The sequence below is a fragment of the Daucus carota genome, chromosome 6 (assembly GCF_001625215.2).
Source record: "Daucus carota subsp. sativus chromosome 6, DH1 v3.0, whole genome shotgun sequence".
NCBI lineage: Eukaryota > Viridiplantae > Streptophyta > Magnoliopsida > Apiales > Apiaceae > Daucus > Daucus carota.
The window spans coordinates 4,879,847-4,903,732 of record NC_030386.2 but is presented as its reverse complement, the minus strand read 5'-3'; the positions used below and the strand labels follow the sequence as shown (position 1 = coordinate 4,903,732).

The following is a 23,886-nucleotide window of genomic DNA, read 5'->3' as shown; positions in this document are numbered from 1 at the left end:
GTGAAGAGACTTTGTCAATTTGTTGGGACTTGGGGTCATCCAACAAAATTCAGATCTACAAACATTTTTGGTAACCAATAGATTGCGAGCGCGTATATATAAGTCATGTATCCGTTAGTGGCAGTTAATTCCAAGCTAATTAAGCATTCTTTTCTATCGTTTTATATATGATTGATTAATTAGTTTCTTTAATATTCACTTGTCCCTTTACAGAAAGCGAGCTAGATCTATATAATTGTCTTCAATAATTTGCTTCCTTAATGCTGCCCCTATTTGTAATGGGAAAATAGAATGCCTACGATCATTGCACAAGATCATTGCACAACATGTACCCTACCAGTAGACAATTTGAAAAGCAACTTATTTTCTTTTCTTTATAATTTTTACCACAAGTTTTTTTCATGTATTTGTATTAGAATATAGGGAAATTCCACTTAGTACCATTGTACTTTTGACTTTTCTATTTGATACCACGTGACATATAGGACTTCCGCGTGACACCCCTGAACCGTTGACATTATACCGTAAATGCCCTTCCGTCAGACAAAACATTAGTATGCCGTTTAAATGAATATTTTAAAGTTAAATTCGAAAATTGAAAACAATAAAATAAAACGTAATGCATATTTAAACCTATAAATGAAAACTAAACAAGGTTAAAAAACATAAAACACAGCCTTCATTTTTCTATCTCAATCTTGTAGTAATCTCGACTTGCCTTCAATCACGCCACCAACACTAAAGAGGGGAGTAGGAAGACCTTCTAAAAACAGAAGAAGGGAAGAAGGAGAAGACAAAAAGAATAAAAGAATTAAAACTGTGAAATGCAAAAAATGTGGGTGTCTTGGCCACAACGCAAGGACTTACAAAAGAGGTCTTACACTCTCACTAAAAAAGAAAAAAGAGGGCAGGAGGTGAATCATTGCTGGTTAGGCATCCTAGAGTCATGAATCATTCCAATGCTGCCAAAGTAGCCAAGGCAGCAGCTAAGAAGGCTCAACCAACTGAATTCACTGATTCCTAGGTTCTAGAGTCTCAATCACAGTCCCAAGTTTCAGTTTCTATGTTATTTACTTGTTCTGGAGATTTGTTTTGGTTGAATTATTTTGAAACAAGTTTACTGCTGAAATGTATGTCTACAGTGCTTGAAATTCCCTGTTGGTTATTTTTTGGAGGGAGATACTGTTTCTTTTGAACTTAACGATGTAACAAACGTTTGTTTAACAGAATGATATGTTAATTTCGCTGTCAATAGTTGTGGTGCCATACGAAAGTCCAAAATATCAAGTGGTATCAAACGGAAAAGCTAAAAGTACAATGATACTTAGTGAAATTTCCCCAGAATATAAAGTGCTCGATCGATCATATATATTGTAACTAAAGTTATGTTACTCCCTTCGTCCCCCTCATTTATTTACATTGGGGGACGGGGACTCGGCACGCATTCTAATGCTCTCGTAAAACGTAGTTCGAAAAATTATTTTGAACTTTTTTTTTTCTAAATAAAAGTTTGATATTTAAACTTTTATAAAAAAAGAAATTTTTTTAAAATAAGTTACATAACTATGTTTTATATGCGTCTTACAATGAGTATCGAGCAGTGTGAAAAAACTGTAAAAAAATGAGAGAGACAGAGGGAGTATTATATTAAATATTTTGTTCGAATTTTGTATTTTATATATTACAGTAATAATAGTGGATAATCCTTGTGGGCTGTGACAAGGATAAACGCAAAGCATGCATAGGTTCCTTATAAGTTATTTTGATATCCGTGCTTTTGGGTCACTTTAAATAGGGATTATGTGGTTATTGTTATTTGCCTAAAGCTAAAACTGATTAAACATGAAACTCTTTCCGAGTACTCATCCACTCAAAGATTCAGATCTAACTAGAACCTTAAATTCCTGTCATGTATAGATTTTAGATAAGGATGCAACTGCACATCTCTCCTATTACTATTATTAATTTTGTTATTTTATAATATTTTTGTATCAAAATTATATCCTTAGATAAATAATTTGATTAGTCTCCAATTGGTCAATCAAGTTGCTATTTTTGTATTGAAATTATATACTTTTATAGTCGTATCACTAATTCTGCTTTTTTCATAAAAGGAAGAACCAGATTACCAGAACAAGTTGCAAGCTGTAATTTAATAATTAGGAGCATTACATTTGCACTTTAGCTACCAATATATGTACATATAAATTTTTATAGTTGTATTATTCTCTTCTGGAAAAATGAAAAGAACAAGTTGCAAGTTGCTATTTAATGATTTAGAACATTTCGCAAATGTACGCACATCTTTAATTTTTATAAATTTTTATTTTATCTTTAAAGAAGAAGAGCAAGAATTAAATCTATATTCATATTTTAAAGTTTAGGCATCATTTTATTACCAAGACAAGTAAAAAAGTTCAAGGTTTTATGTATCATTTGCAAAACTGATAAAAATATTTCACATTTTGCATTTAATCATATGCTTTTTGTTTTGAGTACTCAACCAAATATGGTCTGTTTACAACTTTGTGAGAAATAAAGAATGAAGGACCTCATGAACAAAAAATATAGGGGGAAAGAAGCACCCGGCCCAAATGAATAGAAGTCCAATTATTTGAGAAAAAGTTCGACTGGACCTTTCAGTAGAAGTTGTAGAGCCAGAGCCCATAAAAGAAAACTTTATATAAAGCCTTGGGAAATGAAAGCCCAAATATTGCATATTCATCGTGGGCCTAGAAATAAGAGCCCAATACTTGAAATATTTTGTTAACATTGATCCTATCTATATATTCTTAATTCCTGAACACAAACAAACTGGAAAAAGACTGTTTCTACCCTCCCACTTTTATAGCACTCCATACAAACAAAGCCCTATTTCTGTCTTTTCGCCCAACAGTTGGATGCTCCAAACTTAAATGGGTCGCCCCGACTTGAATACAGTGTTTTTTCTACAGGATCCGGGTAGACCCGTGACAATTCGGGTGTGCTCATTCTTTGAGTCTTAAACAAGCGGTTTTCAATCTGTTCCTTGATTCCTTGATTTTAGCCGTGTGATTTGCTTTCCCCGGAATTCAAATTGGACAAGGAAATCTCGGGTGAGGATCGTTGTTTGATGGATCCGTATGGTATGTATCACCCGCTTTGCTTGAAGATCATGGTATGGATCATCCGATTCTTAATTTCTGCCAATTGTCGCAGGTTTGAAACGGCCTTCTCTTTCTCCTCTTAATCAATCTGGTTCTTTATCTGTATTTAACTTTTTCTCCATTTTATGATTTATTGTTCTCCATTTTTTTGGTTGATTGACGAGACCATAATTAAGCTATATGTGTTGCAGGAAATGAAGAACAAGGGCAAAAGGCGTTAAGAGAGTTCATGTCAATTTTGCATTAAAGTATATGTGTTGTTTTTTTTTTTTGTTTGACTATAAATCTACTTATTTCTGTTGTCTTGATTGTTGAGTACATGAATAAGAATAACTTCTTCAGGAAATGTTGAGAATTCACGGCCAAATAGTGGATCCTCTCTTGGTAACTATTTCTTTTTAATATTTCTTAACTTCTGTTGTTGATGACCTCGGGGAGCCTGGCTAGCAGGTGAAATTGCTATGTCTTTATTATCGTTTGGACTTTCTTTCACACTGAGTGAATCATTTATTTGTATCATTGTCTTAACGGTGATTTTATTTGTGTTTAATTTTGTCCAGCAGATCATAAACACGTTTCTTTTGATCTGTTTCTCCTTCTTTGGTACGGTCCGGTAAGAAATCTGAAGTTTCAATGGTTGTCAATTTGTGCATATGAAATTTAATATCGATAGTGCTTAGATATGTTTTTTTTCCAATATTTGTATCGGAAATAAGGTTCATGGTATTTATGTTATTCGTGATTTAATTTGATTTTATAGGATACAGTCCCCAGTTAAGTTTTTGTTCCTTTTGCAGACTTACAAGTTCGTTGACACTATATATGTGCAAGAGGTTGGAGAATGGTTCAGATTTATATGTATTATTTCTAAAATACGCCGAGTGACTTATTTAATGTAATTTGTAATATATATTTATAATTTCCCAAATACTCTCATGTGTCAATTGGTTGATTTGATAGTGTTTGGATGAATGCATACAAGATGTTTGAATGTCTCCGACTTCTCATTCGGGTGAAAACAATGATCCTAATATCATTCAGTCTCCCAGTGGACAGATTGGTACGTTCCATCTAAATAAGAATTATTAGTTGATGTATTGACACTTTTACTTAATGAAAACACACTTCGTGTATATTATGGAGGTGTAGGCAGAACAACACTGGCTCATTATGTGTCTTAAAAGCATGACAACACATGTTTCAGGAATCCAACTATTTTTCAACCTACGTGCTCTGTAACGAGCAAGTCATGTGCAGACGCCAGGTACCGACCATACTCTGTTAATCTATATATTTTAATTTAAGAATTGAATTTTTGTTTGAGATTGGACGGTTAGGACTTGACGGATATAACAGAATTTAGAACAGGATATTTATTCTGCCTTATGGTATTGTGAATCTTCCATCCATTTGTGGTGTACTACACCTTTGACCGAATGTACAACATAAAAAAATTGAAGTGTACTTCTTTTTTAAGTGATATAATCTGTTTACATTTTTCGTATTTAGATAAATATGTTTGCATCAATCATGTAGCCATTTGTAAGCTTTTGTAGGGGATTCTGGCCTCCTGATGCTTCTTAGCATGTGAATTTCTCACTCATATTATTTATCTTATGAGTGAGACCATGTAGTGTTTCAAATTGACTGTCCAGTTAGCTAACTAGAATTAATAATACACTAGAAACTGAAAGTGTAGCATTAACAATCTTTTCGCTAGCAGGATCAGCCAAGTTAAAATATCTTCTCTGTGAAGCCTGCATTCTATCAGTTGTCACGTTCTCTTTGAACAAAGTGGTGTATTTGGAGTTTGGACACCGAAATGCACCACATACACAACATTCTGACGGATCTTTCCTCACTATGATGTTATTTATATTTGACTGAAATCTTAGGTTCTGGCATTAGACATGAAACATGGTCCAAATCCATTAGTCAAAGTGATGCATTCAAGCTCCCAGTACAGACACAAGGTATTTGTCTCTTTCCGAATTCAGTGCTTTTTGTCATGACTTTTTTTTACGGTACTCTTACCATAGGTAACGGGAGTCATGATTTCATCCACTACTTCCTCCTTCTATTTCAAATTTGGTCATGCATGTTGTTTACATATACAGATAGTTTATATGAGGAGTTTCGTCAAAGAGGCAATTTGGATAGTTCCGAACATTCTATTGGATACTAACATGATAAATATTCTTGGTTTATATTTTGAATGGTTCAATTGTGTAACCAGAGGGGCGTGTAACCAGCAGTAAGTCATTGCAACTGGCTTGGTCATATGACTGACCAGATTTTGCATAAAGAGGTTGTAGTTATCTTGATCTGCAATTTTATATCTTCTTTATAAATTAGAGAGTGTTTATTTATTCAGCTCCAATTACAAGGATCTTCAGTTGCTTGCATTATTCTTTTGAATCAATTTGTTTGTTATTTAAAAGTGACATTGAATTAATCTGTCTTTTATTTGAAAGTTACTAGCCATAGTCATGTAATTACTTGATTCACAAAAGGTGCTAATACACCACATAGCTAGATATCCTATTTGATTGTGTGTGGTGTCTGTATTGCAGGGTTTGAGACTACTCAGATATTGACACCAGACAATGGCTAATTATTGATTTGTTGGAGTTCTATTTCCACAGCAAGCAGCTGAGAATTTGAGATGCATCCTTATTCAATAGGTAACTTATTTGCTTAATAGTTTGTTGGATTTCTATTAGCAGTCTATAATATTCATATATGTATATGTTGGTATATCATATAATATGAAAGGCAACAAATATGTATTGACATTAATATATTTCTATTAGCAGACTATAGTATTCATATAGGTATATGTTGATATATCAAATGAAATCAAAGGCCTCAGACATTCAAGTTTTTTGTTGGTTCACACTTTTAGCTAGGCATCCGATATGTGAGAAATATGTAATCAAGATCTTACTAAGCGAATGTTAAGTACCTAACCTGATTGATTAATAAGCCCATGCCAGTTCCCACTATGTGGAAGAGCTGGATGCTAATTGTCAGTTTGCTGAGTTCTCGCTTTTCAACCCTGGTACTTAAAGAATCTTAAACTGGCCATGGACTTTGATATAGATGAGATAAGGGGATTACTGTCTTGGGATTTACCTGCTTTAGAGCCACTCTGTCTGAAAAGCCATTATCACATTGAAACCTGTGAACTTCCGGTATCATGTTTGATTTGTTTACCTACTTTAACAACTTTGAGTTTTAAAATTTTCAGTTTGCCAGAATCGTTTGGTGATTTAAGCCTGCCTGCTTTAAGATTTCCGTATCATGGACTGCAAGATTCCTAAAAGACCTTACGATTTCCCAACTTTATCGAGTCTAAAACTTGGTGATATAAATTTTCCTCAGAGTATGACTTACTTTTTATCTGTCTTTGTTAGTCTGCAGAGTCTCACATTACATATCATGGACTTGGTACTGCCAGGAGTCTTACTATCAACTTGGATACCATCTAGGTAACATTTTATTTCCTTTTTTGTAATGATCTATATGTTAATTCTTCTATCCCTGGAAGAAGATAGTTGGTTGTATGACTTTGTTGGAAACGTATGTATGTCATCTATAACTTTGATTGAAAACAAGATACACAACACACTTCTATTTTATATAGATAAAGCTACGGCTTAATTATTTTTTTTTACACATACAAGGCTACAACCTTTTTCTCACAATCCAGGACATTATACATATCTATAAGAGTAATGTTTGGAGGGGCTCAGGCGATTTATAAATTACTGACTTGAATTTGCAAGTCCAACCAAGTTGAGCATGTTACATTCTTCCTTAAATCTCTCTAATACAGAACCTTTGAGACCATTATGTGCTTCAGTGCTTCTTCTTCAGATCCTTTTGGCACAACTCCCCAACATTCTATTACTTCTGGGCATATACGATCAGTCTTGGATAAACAAGGGCTGCCGAAAGTGGTACAAGAGAAGGTGTATCCCTGATCGAAATTTGCTGAAATGAATAAGCCGAAATGACTTGCTCGGCCCCAGAAACCAATGCCACTGGGGATGCTCACTGAACTAAAATTCGTAGCACACCACTGTATATTGCAACTGTCTTGGTCATACGAATGACCAGATTTTGCATAAAGAGGTTGTGGTTATCTCTGATCTGAAATTTTATATTGTTATGAATTACAGAGTGTTTATTTCTTCAGTTCAATGCAGGCTTCGGCTATAATTATAAAAAAATTCAGTTGCTTGCATTATTCATTTATATTAATCTGTTTGTTATTTAAAAGTGATTTTAAATTAATCTGTCTCTTATTTGAAAGTTTCTAGCCATAAGCATGAAATTACTTGAGTTACAAAAGGTGCTAATATATCATGTAGCTAAATATCCAATTTACAAATGTCTAAATTAATTTAGTCTTATTAATTTTTTTTTAACATTTGTAATACCAAATAATAAATGATAGTGTTTTATATTTTAAGACGCTATTAAATTTTGAACTTTTTTAAATATTATTGTATAGAAAAAAATTATCTATGTGCGTAGTCGTACACACAAAATTGCTTAAAATTGCATTAAGCGAAAAGCTATTAAAAAAAATCATACAATTGTTGTTTTGGATCACATTTTGTTCCGAACTTTTAAAAATAAAAGATCGACTTTCTTACACATAATTTAAGATCACTAAAAAGAAATATAATTTCTCATTATTTAAAAAAATTCTTTTTTCAACTCTAAAATTTATAACTTATAGTTTTTTCTTCATAACAAATTAGAAAAAAACATTAAATTTTAATTAGAAATTATAAATTAAAATAACAATTTTAGCAAGAAATTAGAAATTAAAATAACTATTTTAACAAATTGCCGATTATTAAATAATACTTTTTTGGATCTCATTTTGTTTCGAACTTTCAAAAATAAAAGGTCGACTTTTTTACAAGTGACTAAAAACAATAAATTTTTACTATTAAAAAGAATTTTTAGTTCAAACTACAGTTTATATTTTTTTGTTTTTTATTCCGGATTCTTATTGACTTCTATTTTTATCATCTTAGGATATGTGGTTTAAGTGTATACAAGTATTTGAAGCACGTGACGGTGAAATGTGTTCTTCATTTTGTGCAACTTTGATCAATTTTTAATGTCTAAATAAGTCAATTATGCTTCAACATTGTTAATCTTGGTTGAGATTATTAATTTTATTATGCACGTGTTTGGCGGTCTTTAACTCAGGCTTAAGTTATTGATCAATGAAGATAATGTTAAAGTGAATAACTGGCTGTTTTTTGCTATTGATGCCATTGATGCAGGTGCTCCTGTTTTTGCTATTTGTTCGGTATCGGGTACATCCAGCACAACATCTTCTATTGGCAATGCAAGTGCTTTCGATAAACTGGAGGAAACATTTTAATATGCAAAATACTCCATACAAGACATAATATGATTTCCTGGGATACAAATTTTACTTACAGAGTTTAGCCGTCAAGCTTTCAAAAGAGAATGGCACACCATCAACCTCAAAATCTTCTTCCAAATTTTTTTTCTTACAAAGTTTATTCTTGATGCCTAATATTCCCTCATTCATTACACGCATGTGTTTGTGTTTAAAACTTAACCGATTACATCCACTCTGTAAAATTGCATAAACCGTGAGTTCCACTACTATTAATAAAAGATGGTTTCATTTGCTGCGTCTCACGATTTTCATGAGGAGCTCTCCCTTGAATTCTCCACTTTCGTTTATGCATTCCAGTTTCTATTATTATTCTCTACTCAATGGATATTATTAAACTTATTGGTGTTTGTCTAAGAATTTCTATTATTGTTAAGAATTTCCATTTGATTGGAGTATTCAGGTTTTAAAGTTTTCGAAATAAGAAGTCTTTGGATTCAATGTTTTCATGAGGTAGCGTTTTTTCGATGAATTCCTAAAAAGATTTAGATGCCGATCTAATAACACAATTATGGTATGTACGTTTTGTAAAATTGTGTAATCATAGAGTTTGAAAAAGGGACATGTAACAATATGTAGTAGTGAACATGTGATTATTGGTTTTGTACAGATAAATGAACAATTATAAAAAACATACATTACCCGTGTGCGAAGCACGGGCCAGATATACTAGTGAAGTATGAATAAGAGAACTCAAAGAGACGGAACAGATAAAAAAAGAGAGACCCCAAAAAATCTCAAAGTTGGAAATCGGCTGGCTTAACCTAAAATAGGATTTTCAAGCTCGCTAAGCAGGGGCATTTCAAAATTTTAAAATATTTATAAGTACCTTTTGTTGATAAATGAGTTAATTCAATAATAAAAAGATATACAGCATCTACATAAACAGTCGCGTCGAACAAAATCACTGATTAATTTATTCTTCTTCGAGACAAAATCATATGATTTGTTGGAAATGATATGTACACATGCTTCACCACTTTCGATTCCGCCATAACCAGTTTCAATTATCGATTGAGAATGCCATCAACTTTTATTACTAAATTAAGCGGTGAGAAAATAACAAAATTCACACAAACGGTGAGACAACAAAAAAACCAAACCAAACATGACAAACTAGCAACTAAATGCGTAAATGAAATATTAGCTTAATCAAGGCACTCCTTAGATCTGGGGAGCAAACCCACAAAAACAAGATAACTCGGACCACTTTCGAGAATAAAATCACCGTGGACCACTTTCGAGAATAAAATCACCGAGAAAAACGAGATGATGGACGTTAATGAGCTCCCATTACGTAGAATATTTATGAAGACTTAAGGAGGAGCCACAGGGGTCATCACTCTTAGGGGCCATCATGAAGACATACCAATGAGCGTAGGGCCTCACTGCTTTATGGCCTCATGCCTCTCAGGGGTCATCATAGATAAAGGTCAATAGCCTGGGGGTCATCACCCTAGGGCTCACTCTCCAGCTAGGCCTCTAGGCCTCACCCTCTCAACTACAAGGTGGCCTCATCGGAGAGGTCACGTGCTTTATTCTACTAAGTCCTTTGGGCTCTCGTCATCAGGGTTACGCCTTCCACTTCGGGTTACATCACCCCGTAAGATGATGATCGGGTTACATCACCCCGTAAGATGATGATCGGGTTACATCACCCCATAAGATTATGGATGGGCTCCCTCGCCCCATAGAGGATGGACGGGCTCCCTCGCCCCATAGAGGATGAACGGGCTCCCTCGCCCCATACGAGGATGAACGGGCTCCCTCGCCCCATAGAGAATGATCGGGTTACATCCCCCCAAGATGATGGACGGACTCCCTCGCCCCATAGAGGATGAACGGGCTCCCTCGCCCCAACGCCCCATAGAGGATGAACGGACTCCCTCGCCTCATAGAGGATGAACGGGCTCCCTCGTCCCATAGAGGATGATTGAGCTCCCTCGCCCCATACGAGGACTTATTGGATCGATATCCATTCTCTGACCCGCTCCATGACAGCCTCTTGCCATATAGGCCTAGGCCATGCGAGTACGGGCCTCTTCCGACGGCGGTCCCCAAGGTCCTACGGACCTGGGCCCTAATGGACCGGACTGACACTTAGCCCATGCTAAGAAGTTTGGCCCATAAGAACTACGTGGTAGCTTGAACCCCTATAAATAGGGTACGTAGGCCTCTTGTGGTTAATAAGCTGATTTTTGTTGAGAAACACCTGAGAACACTTAGTCTCTTTCTCTCAAGGATCAAACCACAAGATCAGCTACACCATCTATCACTCTCCGTCCCGTATTCTTCAAATATTCTTCCTACAATCACGTAAGTGCCCACATCTGTTGCTAACCAATTTCTCTCGTTAACACTAATATATATAATAAAATTATATAATATAAAATTCAACTAATCCCACTATTTTTTCTTCACTATACTTATTTTATACATTAGATATCAATATCAAGCGATCCCACCATTATCCTCACTATTCTTATCCAATTTGTAGACATGATTTGAATATTTAGGGTTAACAAACCATCAACATATACTTCCGCCTCCAATTCTCGATTGAGAAGTACACTCTAGACATTCGTTTGAAAGACTTTAAATTTATTGAGAGCAAACATAGGTCGATAATATTCTGATGGGCTCTAATATGGTTACATGAAAAAAAGTTTCATCATTATTAATACCTTCTTGTTGAGGTATCTTTTTGCTACAAATCTTGCCTTGTTCCTTGTGATTGTGCCCTCATTGTCAATCTTGATTTTGAACACCCATTTAGTACCAACAATGGATCTATTATTTGGTCTTGGTACTAGAGTCCAGACTTTATTTCTTTTAAATTCATTTAACTCTTCTTGCATTGTTATTATACAATCAACATCTTAAAGAGTTTCTTCCACTCTCTTGCGTTCTGTCTGAGATAGAAATGAATGATGAAGACATTCATTAGCATTTCCAGTTCTAGTCTGTACACCACATTTAGGATCTTCAATTATTAGATCAGTTGTATAAGACTTTGTCCACTTTCTTGCAGGTGGAAGTTGGCTTCTAGAACTAGATCTTCCCCCATGATCTATGTTGTCTCTTTGTGGATCTTGGTATGCTTCAAATTCTGATGCTCCTCCTACCGCTATACTCCAAGAATTTTCAGAGTTTGCAACAAGTTTTATGAAACATTGTTTGATGATGTATTTTTTGATGTTCTTCACTTCTTTGGGGTTAATCTTCATGAATGTGTTATTCCCCCTCGATACGAGCAGGGGAGATTTTGAAAGAAATTTTTTATTTGTTTATCTAAATAATTTTTCTATATTTTTGAAAAGAGTAAAAAACAAAATAACTCATTTTTCATTATATTCTTTCTTTCTTATTGTTAGGGACATGGGGTCTTCTAATATCATATAATTAATAATAGATTATTAATAGGGTATCAATTATATCATCTATTATATATCTAATAGAACAAGTGTGAGTAATTTAATTCGTTGAGACGAAACTACCCTTGCTCACAATACATATATATTCATAAATAGTGAGGCTATTATTGACTTTTTATTTTAACAAATTTATTAGACATTAATGTCTCTTCATTAATATACATTAATTACTTTATAATTAAAACTCCAATATACATATAAGTATATATATACTCCCTCTGTCCCTCCCATTTCTTATCAAATGGGTTGAGCACGGAGGTTAAGAAATATGTATAAAGTAGTGGAAAAATATGTATAAAGTAGTGGAAAAGAGGAAGAAAAGTGGGTGAAGTGGTGGGACCCATTGATTTTTATTGTATAAAAACAAGATATTGGAGTAAAAGTAGTGTGAAAAGGAAAGAAAAATGGAGAAGTAGTGGGACCCATTAACTATTTTTGGTAAGTTTTGAAATGTAAAGAATTGGATGGGACACCCCAAAAACGAAAGTGTAAAGAAATGGGAGGGACGGAGGGAGTAATATTTATAATTATGATTTAATAAACATGATCATTATTTGAAATTAATTTAATATTATATATGTTAAAACAATATATAATCATTTTTAAACTTTAAATTTTCCCCATAAATTTTGTAATTTTTTATATCCTGGCTGATTTTCAAGCTATTAATCAAATCTCTTACCAATTAGACATCGATTTAACCGGATTTTACCAAATCGGATCAAAATTTGTCCGATTATCGATTATTCCGTTAATTCGGCTGATTTTTAGAATTTAATTATTATGATTTAATAAAATTTATATATATATATATACACACACACACACACACTCTAATATATACATATATATATATACATATATATATATATATATATATATATATATTAGAATGATTATAAATAATATTTAACTATATGACAAAGACTCTAATTCGGCAAGAACCTCATTTTTTTAAAACAAATTTTCAATAATTTTAGGTGAGTGGTATTTTAATTATATAATAAAAAATTTAAATAGTGTATTTTTTTGTAATTATATTTTAATAAATATTATTATAGTGACGATATGTGTACATATATACATCAGCATACGGGGCGTTTGGATAAACTTAAAAAAAGTGACTTCTTACTTAAAAAAAAAAGTGGACTATTAGTGAGAAGTAAGTCTAGACTTTAAGTTTATTAAAGTGTTTGAAAGAAAGTAGAAGTCTTGATAAAAAGATGGAATTTTCGGTTTCTTATATGTGCTTTTGACTTTTTACACAAACGGGTCAATAAAAGTAGAAACTAAGAGCATCTCCAAGAGCCTCCTTGTTGGCTCCTAAATATAATATAAAAAATGTGGCTCTTAGCAATTTAGAACAAAGTTAAGAGTGTGAACTCCAACAATACTCTCTACATCTCTTCTCTATTTCATATTTTATTCATATATTGGGCTCCACTGGCACTACAACAAAAAAAAGAGTGAAAGATGGAGGTGAATTGGATGGAAAGATTTTTTTATTGTAAAAAAATAAGTTAGGAACCATGTGGTGGCTCTTAACTTTGAGGAGAGAGGAGAGAGAAACAAGAGGCTCTTAAGATTTAAGAGCCATTTAAGAGTCTCTTGGAGCAACATTTTTCCTCTCCCTCCTCAAATCTCAAGTTAGGAGCCTAAATGAAGAGGCTCTTCGAGATGCTCTAAGAAGCCGGAAGCAGGAACAACCTAACATACACATGATATGACTTCGAATACAAACAAATATTACATTTAAATTACGTTTATAACACAAATAATCTTAATTTGGAAAAGATGAACAAAAAAATATGAGATATATTGAAAAAATAATTTAAAACAACCCGTGCTTTGCACGGGTTAAAAAGCTAGTTTTTTAATAAAAGATTAAGTTGGTTGAAATTGCTCTAATACTCTGATAGATAAAATAAAAAACTGCTCGGATACCCACTCGCGTGTCATTATGAAATGATTAGCAATGTTAAGTAACCACTCGTATTAACATAATCAAGGTCAACAAAAAGTCAAGACATCACAACACATGAAAAACGATAGTCAGCGCACTACTCTCCTCAGCAACATGTTACGGATACACAGCCGTCAAACCCCCCTCCATCTTCCAACGCACACCGTCGGATCAATCAAACCAACGGCCCAGATTTCATTCCAATCCCCCAGTCTCATTCCAATCCTCTCCACCGAAACATGTCCTTTTTGGTAATTTCACACCTCACCCACAGTATTTATCACATTTGCCTGATTTTGGACAAATTTTACATAAATTCCAACATAAAATCTCAGCCGTTGGATCACTTCCCATCGCTACCTAGATTTTATTTTACATAAACAAAACCTATTACCTTAAAATTACACACACATATAGATACAGCGACAATACACACACAGAGCTCTCACTCGCCGTGTCTTCATTTCTCTCGCTGTAAGTACTCTTTCTCTGTGTCTCTTGTTTTATTTTGTGAAGATCTTTATGTCCTTTGATTATAATCTCAATTGAAGACTGTTTATTTGAGCTCATTCACTGTAAATTTGTGTTTTTTTTACCTTGTGTGATCATGAATTATTTACTGTGACGATTAAAGGTGATTGCTTTGATGATATGAATTGGGTTTTGGTTTTTGATCGATGATTGATTGATTGGTGTTGTTTTAATTGTAGGGATTGTTTCGTTATTTGATTGATTCGAGTTCATTGATTATTTGAATTTCAAGATTGATTTTTCTGGTAAGTTTTGTTGGGGTTTGATTAGATGAATTTAAATGTGTTTATTTTTTGATTGTGGTTTTTTGTTTGTAATTTGATTGATTTGGGGTTTTGTGATTATTGAATTTGGGAGAGAATTAAGGCTATTGGTTAGTGTTTGGTAGAGATTTGAATGGGGATGATTTGTGAAATGTGATACAAGGATGCCGGAAGGAGTGAGAAGGGGGAGACCAAAGAAGGCACAGAATCAGCAAGTTGATAATTTGAATCCGGTTGTGCAAGGAGAGGGGATTGCTACAAGGACACGGAGAAGAAGGGCAGCGGCTGCAGCTGCAGCTCCGGCTGTTAATGAGAACGCGGCTGTTGCAGCGCAGCCGCCTGAACCTGTAGTAGCACCGCGAAGACAGCCTGTAAGGGAGGCTCAGCGAGAGGAAGTAGCTGAGAAGCCAATGGATGTTGCCAGTGTAGGGAAGAGTGGTGAGAAGGCTAATGCTGGTGACGATGAAGGAGTCAACACTCCAGTACCTGATACGGTGAGAAAATATCAATGAACATTTCAATTCCTTGTTCATGAAATCATTTAAACTCAGTATATTGCAAGTATCTGTATCAAGATTAATGATTTAGTATGGTTTGCTTTTTTCCTTTGTGATAATGTATATTGTGTATACTTGAAGGACAATCTCGGGTGGTGTATATAAGTGTAAGTTCTCTACATGTTTATTTGAGCTTCTTCAGGTTGGCTTGGGGTGTTAATTTATTACCCCATGTTGATTATTTTGTCTTAGTAATATGTCCAGGATTGAAATATGGAAACCGTGCATCAGGTTTTCTGATATATGCAGTTTAGTGTTAAAAAGATTATTTCTTCAGGTTGTTAAAAGCTTTATATGCATTTTCACTAAAATGTTTTTTTGGTGTACACCTACTATGGTTTCTGAGCAGAGCAATGTAGTTTACTATCATCTGTATAATTGTTTGCAAGTGATGTCAGATGCATCCTTGTATGTTCAAAGTGTCTTAACATTTTTACTAAAGATTATGTTTGTCAACCTCTGGCCTAAAAGAATCAAAAATAATGTTTATTCGCGGAATATTTCTCTTGGGTGAGTATTGAATGGTTGGTTTCCGGCAGGCTTTCTGAATTTCAGTTTCGAGAGAGGTGTGCTCCCCACTTCATTTATGAAGTATAAAAGAGAAGAGAGTTATTATTTTCCTTGAAACCTGAACTGGAAAGATTTAGATTGACACTCCGAAGCTGAAAATCTTCATGCTTTTGATCGTATCCTGACAATCTTTTTTCTTCTAATAAAACTGGGGAACCCAAGATATTTTTTTCCACCACAGAAATTCTTTTGATTCCCACTTTTCAAAGTATTTTTATGATACATCAGAACAATCATTTATAGGTATAGGATTTAATGATTCCTAAAACTAGATTCACGGCCATTTTTACGGCCATTTTTGTGGTCAAAGAGAAGGCTCCATAGAAACAGTTTTTATCTTAGAATACCCTCCGTCTAAAACTCAAGAACATGATGTTAACCTGGCATGAACTTAGTGTATGAGGCATTAAATGTTCTTAAGATCGATCCAGGACATGATACCGTCATTTTGGATGTAGAAGATAAAAAAAACTCGAATTTAACGTACTAAAATAATTAATGCATAGAAAGTTTAGCGGCAGCGCATTGCGTCTCATGTGCACCCTATTTAATTTGTATCCATTCCTTATTGTACTAAAATAATTAATGCATAGAAAGTTTAGCTGCAGCGCATTGCGTCTCATGTGCACCCTATTTGATTTGTATCCTTTCCTCATTGTGACTGTCGCCAATGCTAAATGTTGTTATACTTGTTTATTTCCTTAAGTTATTTTGCATGGCTCATTGTCTTTTAATTCTATGAAGAGTGAATTTTTTGATAGCCTAGGGAGTCCTTAAATCCCTAAGTGTGTGAGAATTTTCTTAATCTAGGTATTATGATCTGTTGTAGAGTACTTTAATGTCAGCAAGTAAAAGCACATCTAGTACTATATCCTGTCCTAATTTTCAAGTATAACTGATGTTGTAGTTCTCTAATGTTAGGATCGGTGACTATCTCTAGAAGGCGACTTTCGGCGTTTTTTCTGTTCTGCTTTTAAGAATTTACAACAAATTTCACTGAAAACTTTTTTTATGTCCCCAGGTTCAGGTTGGAGGTTCCCCTTCATATAAAGTACAAAAAAAGCTTGGCAAAGGAGGTTTTGGACAAGTTTATGCAGGTCGCCGCATACCGTCTATTTTTACCAAAGAAAGAGGCCCCGTTGAAGTATGTCCTATGTGTCCTTTAATAATTGATTGTCGAATTATTTATTATTTACAACTAATGTGTTACTTTCTTACCTTAAATATTAGGTGGCTTTGAAATTTGAACATCGAACAAGTAAAGGATGTCCTTATGGACCACCATCTGAGTGGCAAGTATACAAGTATGATCACATCAAGTCTTCTTTCTCTCTCTCTTTTTTTTTGCTACTATTTCATTTCAGAAGAAAAAACTTGGTGACTCTTTCTATTTCTCAGCACTCTCAGTGGCAATCATGGTGTACCAAAGGTGCACTTCAAGGGCCAGCAAGATGACTATTATATTATGGTATGACATAAATCTTTATCATACTGATTTCAGTAATTAAGAATCTTTTTTAGTGTAATCTCTCTTTTGTTGCAATTCTTAGGCTTGGTCAATGGATTGCATAAAGTAATGCAACTAAATTATTGGTGGATTGCAATTTATGATGATAGCACCCCAAAGCTCCTTCGGGTGTAACTAGAAAGATAAAGAATGCAAAAAAGAGAAGTTGATATATGAAATTATTCTAGAGACAATAACAAATTTTTTGTGTGGTAGTAACTGAATTTTACTATGTATATGTGTGTGTACGAGAGAAAGATAGTTAAATAGTATTCTATTTCTTATATGGATTTTGATTGCCGTTCTAATATTTAAAGATTATTTATCTTAATATGGACACTAAGGTAAACAAGGCTTCAAATGTGAGGGTATACTCGGGATTACGAACACGCCAAATTTGGTGTAGAACTTGCATTAAATGAACATTCTTGGTTTCATTTCCCTTGGGTGTAATTTTGACATATTATAGAGTTTGGTAGAAGTTAATTTTACACCAAAACTTATACCACTTCAATTTTTAGTGTTGGGTTGGGTTGAAGATGCTCTAATACCTAATGATTTTAGGTTTTAGAAGAGTTGGTAACCCAAAAAGAAATTGTCTCTTTTCTCCCAAAAATAAAGCTCTTGTATTGTTTATAGTTCATAAGAATATGAACTTATGGACAGAATAAGACATGTTCTTCTATTTTGTTTTTAATATGATGAAGAGTATTGTATAAAAGGTTCGCAGTCATGCTAGATTAATCTTCACTCTATGTTGTCATGGTTTATATATATATATGTTATGATGACTCAGAGATGAACAAATGATGGAGGGGTTACTGTAGGTCATTTCTGTTTGCCTTTTGGTTGGTTCGGTCATTACACCAAACTTTGTTATATACAGGTTATGGATATGCTTGGACCAAGCTTATGGGATGTCTGGAATAGTAACTCACAGATGTATGTTATAATGGTGCTTTAAGTTGTTGAATGTAGTTGTTCAGTTTATTATTTTTGCTATTTAATAAATGCACTTTTATTTCTTCCCACCATTTTATATAAAGCTAGTGTGATTAAATTGCAGGATGGCCACTGAAATGGTAGCCTGCATTGCCATTGAAGCAATATCAATTTTGGAGAAGATGCACTCAAAAGGGTAAGCTATATTTTTTGTATGTCTGAATACTAGCTTATATCCCGTGCAAAACATGGATAACTTTAAATATATTATTTTTTGCATTTCAATATATTTACTTTTATAATTATATTTATTCTATCAAATAAAAGAGATTCTAATCAATATCATGTTTGGATGTCTTATTATATATATAGTTTTACTAATTGCATACTTTTACTTCTATTTAAAATACATATATATTATGGATTCATGGGTAAAGAGTTTCTACTTGGCAGGGTAGGAAATTTTTCTACCCAAATGCTTAAAATTATGAGTTCAATAACTTTTTGCTCATCCAATTGTATGGATGAAAAGATCGCGCAAATATAAAGTATATATGTACAAATTTTTTTCAAAATTTACACGTTAAGAATATGATTATTTTTGACATTGTGAGTTGCGCGCGCGCGCACACACACATAATGGCAAATGATACATTCTAATATTATTTTTTAGTATTTATACATTCACATTTTCAACACTTTAATTGCAAATCCAACTGTATGAATGAACAGATTACGTAATAATTATTGTGTATATACTAAGTTACATGAAATTGATATTGTATATCATACAATAAATTACAATTGAATATAAAATCTGAACTGTTACATAACTATTGACTAATGCTTTTAAAAGTATGTGGGACCCATACTTGTTAAGGCGTAAAGGCGAGGCTAGACGATAGTCCACCGCCTAACTGCCTAGGCGGTTAGGCGAGCGCCTAGGCGGTAATTAGACGGATTATACGTTTAATAATATATTGATTATATTTTTTATATACATATATTTATATGTTATAATAAAATAGCATAGATTAACTATAATTAAATACCAAAAGTAAATATTATATAAAGTTAAGAGGAACAGGTCTAAAACATACAAATCTAGTAATTTCTACAAGAAAACTATGATAAACTAGATGATAAAATCATCAAGAAAAGGCTGTTCTTCATTTCCGGGTCGACTTTGAGTTGCACTCGGTATTTCCCCGTAATCATCATCAATATCTTCGTCATCATTTTCATTTGACAATATGTCATTGTCCTGGACTTCTTCACTTTCAGAATCGTGCAAGTGAAAAGTACGTGAAGTGTGCGCACGAGAAGAACCTGCACCATTACGATGTCGATTATATGATAAAATCTCCCTGGTGTTTGTATTAGTTTCGCCACCTTTATCACGATTTCTATTACGAAGATTACGCACTGCACTTGCCGGACCAGCAGCTATAACAACATGTTCCCATAGCAGATCTTCTCCAGGATGAACAGAATCACCATCTGCATTACCTACCCATTCACCACTCCAGTTAAAGTCTTCGAGCGCAATTGGATCGAACTTATCTCCAAGCTCACGGCGCTTTTGGAATCGCTCTGCAATCTTTTCATTGTACTGGATATACACGAGATCATTCAGCCTCTTATGTTCCAAGCGATTTCTTCTTTTAGTGTGAATCTATACAATATGCAAAGAAATAAAATGGTATAAATCGTAAATGTATACTTATGTACACACATATATGTTTCTACATACATATCTCATAAATATAATACATATATATACACACAGGTATATACATATATATATCTATATATATGTAAGAGAACAAGGAAAAAAAGAATAGTGTGTGTGTGTGTAAGAGAAAAGAAGAAGAATCAAAGAAGAATGAAAGAAGAAAGAATACCTGATTGATTAATTTCTATCCCGTAGTCTCGTGTTTCTCTCTCTAGTTCGTTGAAAATTAGGGTTATGACGGCTGCTGTTATAACATATAAGTTATAAGATACACGTGTTGGGCTGGGCCTGGATAATTGGGCTGGACCGGGTCAAAAATTATTTGGGCTGGACCGGGTCAGAAACTAAGACGAATTAGACGAGAAAAGGCGAGAAAGGCGTCGTCTTATCCGCCTAGGCGGCCCTGGGCGTCGCCTACCCACTAAAAATCAAGACGGGTCGGACGCCTTGACATATTTTACCGCCTTGCCGCCTAGGCGGCGCCTAGGCGACGCCTAGGCGACGTCTTAACAACTATGGTGGGACCCTTTGACGAGTGATGACCAACTACATGATTTTTTGTGGTTCACCTGCTACAGTGACAGGGCAATTTTGCATGTTCTCTGTTGTAAATGAAGGCAATTTATCCTCAATACTATGCAGTGCATGCTTTTCTGTTGTGATTGTTTGTTGTGAAAATTATTAAAGTTATGTTTCCGACAAGTGGCGTGCTACACTCTGCATTCCTAGTATTTAGTCTCCTAAATCATGGGTAGTTCGGCTGGAAAAATTCAATAATAAGATATAACTTGAATTCTGAAAAATATTTGTGAGGAATTTTGGCAGGTATGTGCATGGAGATGTAAAACCTGAGAACTTTTTACTTGGTCGTGCTGGTACTATGGAAGAGAAGAAACTCTATTTAGTGGATCTTGGATTAGGTACTTGCTTGTATTTAAAAATTTTAGCCTGTTCTTTTGTTTATGTATTAAAATATCACTTCTTTGTTTTCTCTTTTCTAAAAATTGTTATGGCTATTAGCTAGTAGATGGCGTGATACCGTATCTAACAAACATGTTGAGTATGACCAGAGGCCTGATGTTTTCAGGTACAATATACTTTGAAAGTACATTTGCTTAAGATTTTATAAATATGACCATTGTGGTTAATTAGAATTCTCGTTTGTCAGGGGGACAGTCCGCTATGCTAGTGTGCATGCACATCTCGGCAGAACTGCTAGTAGGAGAGATGATTTAGAATCTCTTGCTTACACACTCATCTTTCTACTCCGTGGTCGTCTACCGTGGCAAGGATATCAGGTTGGCCCCATCCAGTGATAAATAGTTTCGTCCATGGCTTTTGTCCTTTATATATACAAAATACTGTGCTGATAGCTCTCCTGTTGTATGACAATCTTTTTGTCTTGCACAGTATTCCAGTATGACATACCCTATGATTATCTATTCATTCGATAGATAGGATACTTATATTAATGCCTGTATCTTTTTATGATGTACACATGTATATACAAGTCTCTGACATCTAGGTTTTTCCGTAGGGTGAGAACAAGGGGTTCTTAGTGTGCAAGAAGAAGATGGGAACATCACCTGAAGTTCTCTGCAACTTTATTCCAGATTCTTTTAAATTGTTTGTAGAACATGTGGTAAATCTTAAATTTGATGAGGAGCCCAATTATGCCAAATATATATCCTTCTTTGATGGGATTATCGCTCCAAATCCAGACACCAGGCCACTCAACACAGATGGAGCTCAAACGGTACTATTAACATTTCTTTCCACCTGTTAGGGGGTTCAATTTCAAGAGACTTCTTGCCCTTGATTTCAGCTATGATTATTATCCTCAATTTGTGTTTTATTTGTATATGAAGCTTATACATCAGGTTGGCCAGAAGAGAGGTCGATTGGCATCGGATAACGAGGAAGATCAGCAACCCAAGAAAAAGGTTCGAATTGGGATGCCTGCAACCCAATGGATCAGTGTATATAATGCTCGTCGGCCAATGAAGCAAAGGTATCTATCCCAGTTTCAATATGGTTGAAGTCGTAAACTAGACTGTAATCAAGTGGGAAAAGTGGATTTCCAGTAAAACATTTTTCCCTAGCATGAGATTAGCTTGTCAAAATGATGTGTGCACGAACAAAATATCAAATTTGTGGAGCGTTTTAAGCCAGGATAATTCTGCACTGTCTTTCTGTAGGTATCATTACAATGTCGCAGATGTGAGACTTGCGCAGCACATCGAGAAAGGAAACGAAGATGGTCTATATATTAGCAGTGTTGCATCTTGTCAAAATCTGTGGGCTCTCATTATGGATGCAGGCACCGGTTTCAGTGACCAAGTTTATGAGTTGTCACCGCATTTTCTTCACAAGGTATTTCTATTATAGCATAATTTACTGTGAAGCAACAGAGTAGTTATATTTCACCTTTAATAATAATCTGGGTGATGAGATTTTGCTAACTCGTCTTTTGGTTTCTTGAAGGAATGGATATTAGACCAATGGGAAAAGAATTACTATATAAGCGCAGTTGCAGGGGCTAACAATGGGAGCTCGTTAGTGGTTATGTCTAAAGGTTAGTCTTAGATTACAAGATGTTGGATCTGCGTGATATTTGCAGTGTTCAATATCTTTAGTTGATTGCATTCAGGTACACAGTATCTGCAACAGTCGTACAAAGTTAGTGATGCATTTCCTTTCAAGTGGATTAATAAAAAATGGAGGGAGGGATTTTATGTTACTTCCATGGCCACCTCTGCGAGTAGATGGGGAATTGTCATGTCTCGTGGTGCAGGATTCTCGGATCAGGTTTGTTGGTTTACGAGGAATTAATGCACTGTTCATTTTCAAGTAAATTAGTTGTCAAAGGCTGACCTTGGTTATACGTCAGGTGGTTGAACTCGATTTTCTTTACCCCAGCGAAGGTGTTCATAAGCGGTGGGACAGTGGATATCGGATCACCGCCGCCGCAGCAACTTGGGATCAAACTGCTCTAGTATTAAGTGTGCCAAGAAGAAAGCCCGCTGATGAAACACAGGAGACCTTACGTACATCTGCTTTCCCGAGTACACATGTGAAGGTTGATAATCTTCAGTGGTTCTTTCTTCATATAAATGAGTCTGTTTCTGTACAATAATATATATGTGTGTGTGTTTGGTTCTTGCAGGATAAGTGGGCAAAAAACCTGTACATTGCGTCTGTTTGTTATGGGCGTACTGTTTCTTAACCTCGCAGCAAATTTTAAGGTTGAGAAGCTGACAATTGACAACTATCAAATTGGAAGATAGAGTTATTTTGTTGAAAGCTTCAAAACTTGTATCTTGAGTGGGGAGTTGAGTATCTGGAATTTTGATGGTTTCAAAACTTTTCTGTTGTAGCTAATAGTGTTGTGTACTAGTCATCCAGTCGTCTGGATTCTGGCTCTTTTAGGCCCCGTCGGTGACATCTGAAGTTTCTTGCATTGTTCTTGTTCCCTTTTTTATTTATACATGCATGTAAAGTCCTTTACCTAGAAGATGTTTCTTTCGCAACTGTCGCATCTCAGGTTTAGTTCATGATCCATTACCTTACTCAAGTGAAATGGGGATGTCTTTCATATTGACTAACATCTTTTCTAAATTTTCAAGTTTTGCTTCCTTTTGTCTTCCAATATCGAATGATAGTATATGGTGGTGTCATAATTAGTTATGCCATGATAATTATTTTTTGGGTATAAGCCAAAATTGTTCTATGAAGAAATCTTGTGATTGTTGATTTTTTGACAGTGAAGATGGCGACGAGAAGATT

General features: G+C 34.6%; 2 protein-coding genes across 18 annotated transcripts; both read left to right on the top strand.

The window, feature by feature from the left end:
- Positions 1 to 2,910: 2,910 nt before the first annotated feature.
- LOC108226808 (uncharacterized) lies at positions 2,911 to 7,352 on the top strand. Of its 13 annotated transcripts, none has more exons than XR_010284359.1 (11): positions 2,912 to 3,198; positions 3,338 to 3,394; positions 3,489 to 3,596; positions 3,710 to 3,759; positions 3,944 to 3,979; positions 4,107 to 4,206; positions 4,290 to 4,410; positions 5,042 to 5,119; positions 5,720 to 5,830; positions 6,563 to 6,637; positions 6,859 to 7,352. XR_010284359.1 is itself a non-coding variant. In XM_064079261.1 (11 exons), exons 5-9 carry the CDS (start codon positions 3,988 to 3,990, stop codon positions 5,741 to 5,743), a joined length of 279 nt encoding a protein of 92 aa, XP_063935331.1. In that variant the 5' UTR covers positions 2,912 to 3,198; positions 3,338 to 3,394; positions 3,489 to 3,596; positions 3,707 to 3,759; positions 3,944 to 3,987; the 3' UTR covers positions 5,744 to 5,830; positions 6,563 to 6,637; positions 6,859 to 7,352. The 13 variants fall into 13 exon arrangements, 7 of the variants coding, with proteins under 7 accessions (XP_063935331.1, XP_063935330.1, XP_063935332.1 ...); XM_064079261.1 differs by having other exon boundaries at positions 3,707 to 3,759; positions 3,944 to 4,004; positions 4,351 to 4,410; XM_064079260.1 differs by having other exon boundaries at positions 2,913 to 3,198; positions 3,944 to 4,004; positions 4,351 to 4,410.
- Positions 7,353 to 14,332: 6,980 nt separating this feature from the next.
- Positions 14,333 to 23,735, top strand: LOC108227624 (casein kinase 1-like protein HD16). 5 transcript variants are annotated; one of them, XM_064079222.1, is made up of 18 exons: positions 14,333 to 14,469; positions 14,706 to 14,771; positions 14,953 to 15,283; positions 16,938 to 17,060; positions 17,147 to 17,220; positions 17,315 to 17,384; positions 18,310 to 18,365; positions 18,490 to 18,561; positions 20,926 to 21,020; positions 21,121 to 21,187; positions 21,269 to 21,398; positions 21,638 to 21,856; positions 21,969 to 22,111; positions 22,299 to 22,473; positions 22,585 to 22,675; positions 22,751 to 22,908; positions 22,991 to 23,179; positions 23,267 to 23,735. In XM_064079222.1, the coding sequence occupies exons 3-18, from the start codon at positions 14,954 to 14,956 to the stop codon at positions 23,324 to 23,326; spliced, it is 2,052 nt and encodes a 683-aa protein (XP_063935292.1). In that variant the 5' UTR covers positions 14,333 to 14,469; positions 14,706 to 14,771; position 14,953; the 3' UTR covers positions 23,327 to 23,735. The 5 variants fall into 5 exon arrangements, with proteins under 5 accessions (XP_063935292.1, XP_063935295.1, XP_063935294.1 ...); XM_064079225.1 differs by having other exon boundaries at positions 14,915 to 15,283; XM_064079224.1 differs by having other exon boundaries at positions 14,893 to 15,283.
- The last annotated feature ends 151 nt before the right edge of the window (positions 23,736 to 23,886 follow it).

Bases quoted from the DNA above. Each gene is read 5' to 3' on its own strand.
- LOC108226808 (XM_064079259.1), top strand. From the start codon at position 3,608: ATGTCTTTATTATCGTTTGGACTTTCTTTCACACTGAGTGAATCATTT. The intron at 3,760-3,943 runs GTAAGAAATCTG...TTCCTTTTGCAG, and splicing joins TCCTTCTTTGGTACGGTCCG to ACTTACAAGTTCGTTGACAC. The intron at 4,207-4,350 runs GTACGTTCCATC...CACATGTTTCAG, and splicing joins GTCTCCCAGTGGACAGATTG to GAATCCAACTATTTTTCAAC.
- LOC108227624 (XM_064079222.1), top strand. From the start codon at position 14,954: ATGCCGGAAGGAGTGAGAAGGGGGAGACCAAAGAAGGCACAGAATCAG. The intron at 21,857-21,968 runs GTACTATTAACA...TTGTATATGAAG, and splicing joins ACACAGATGGAGCTCAAACG to CTTATACATCAGGTTGGCCA. The intron at 22,909-22,990 runs GTTTGTTGGTTT...GTTATACGTCAG, and splicing joins GTGCAGGATTCTCGGATCAG to GTGGTTGAACTCGATTTTCT.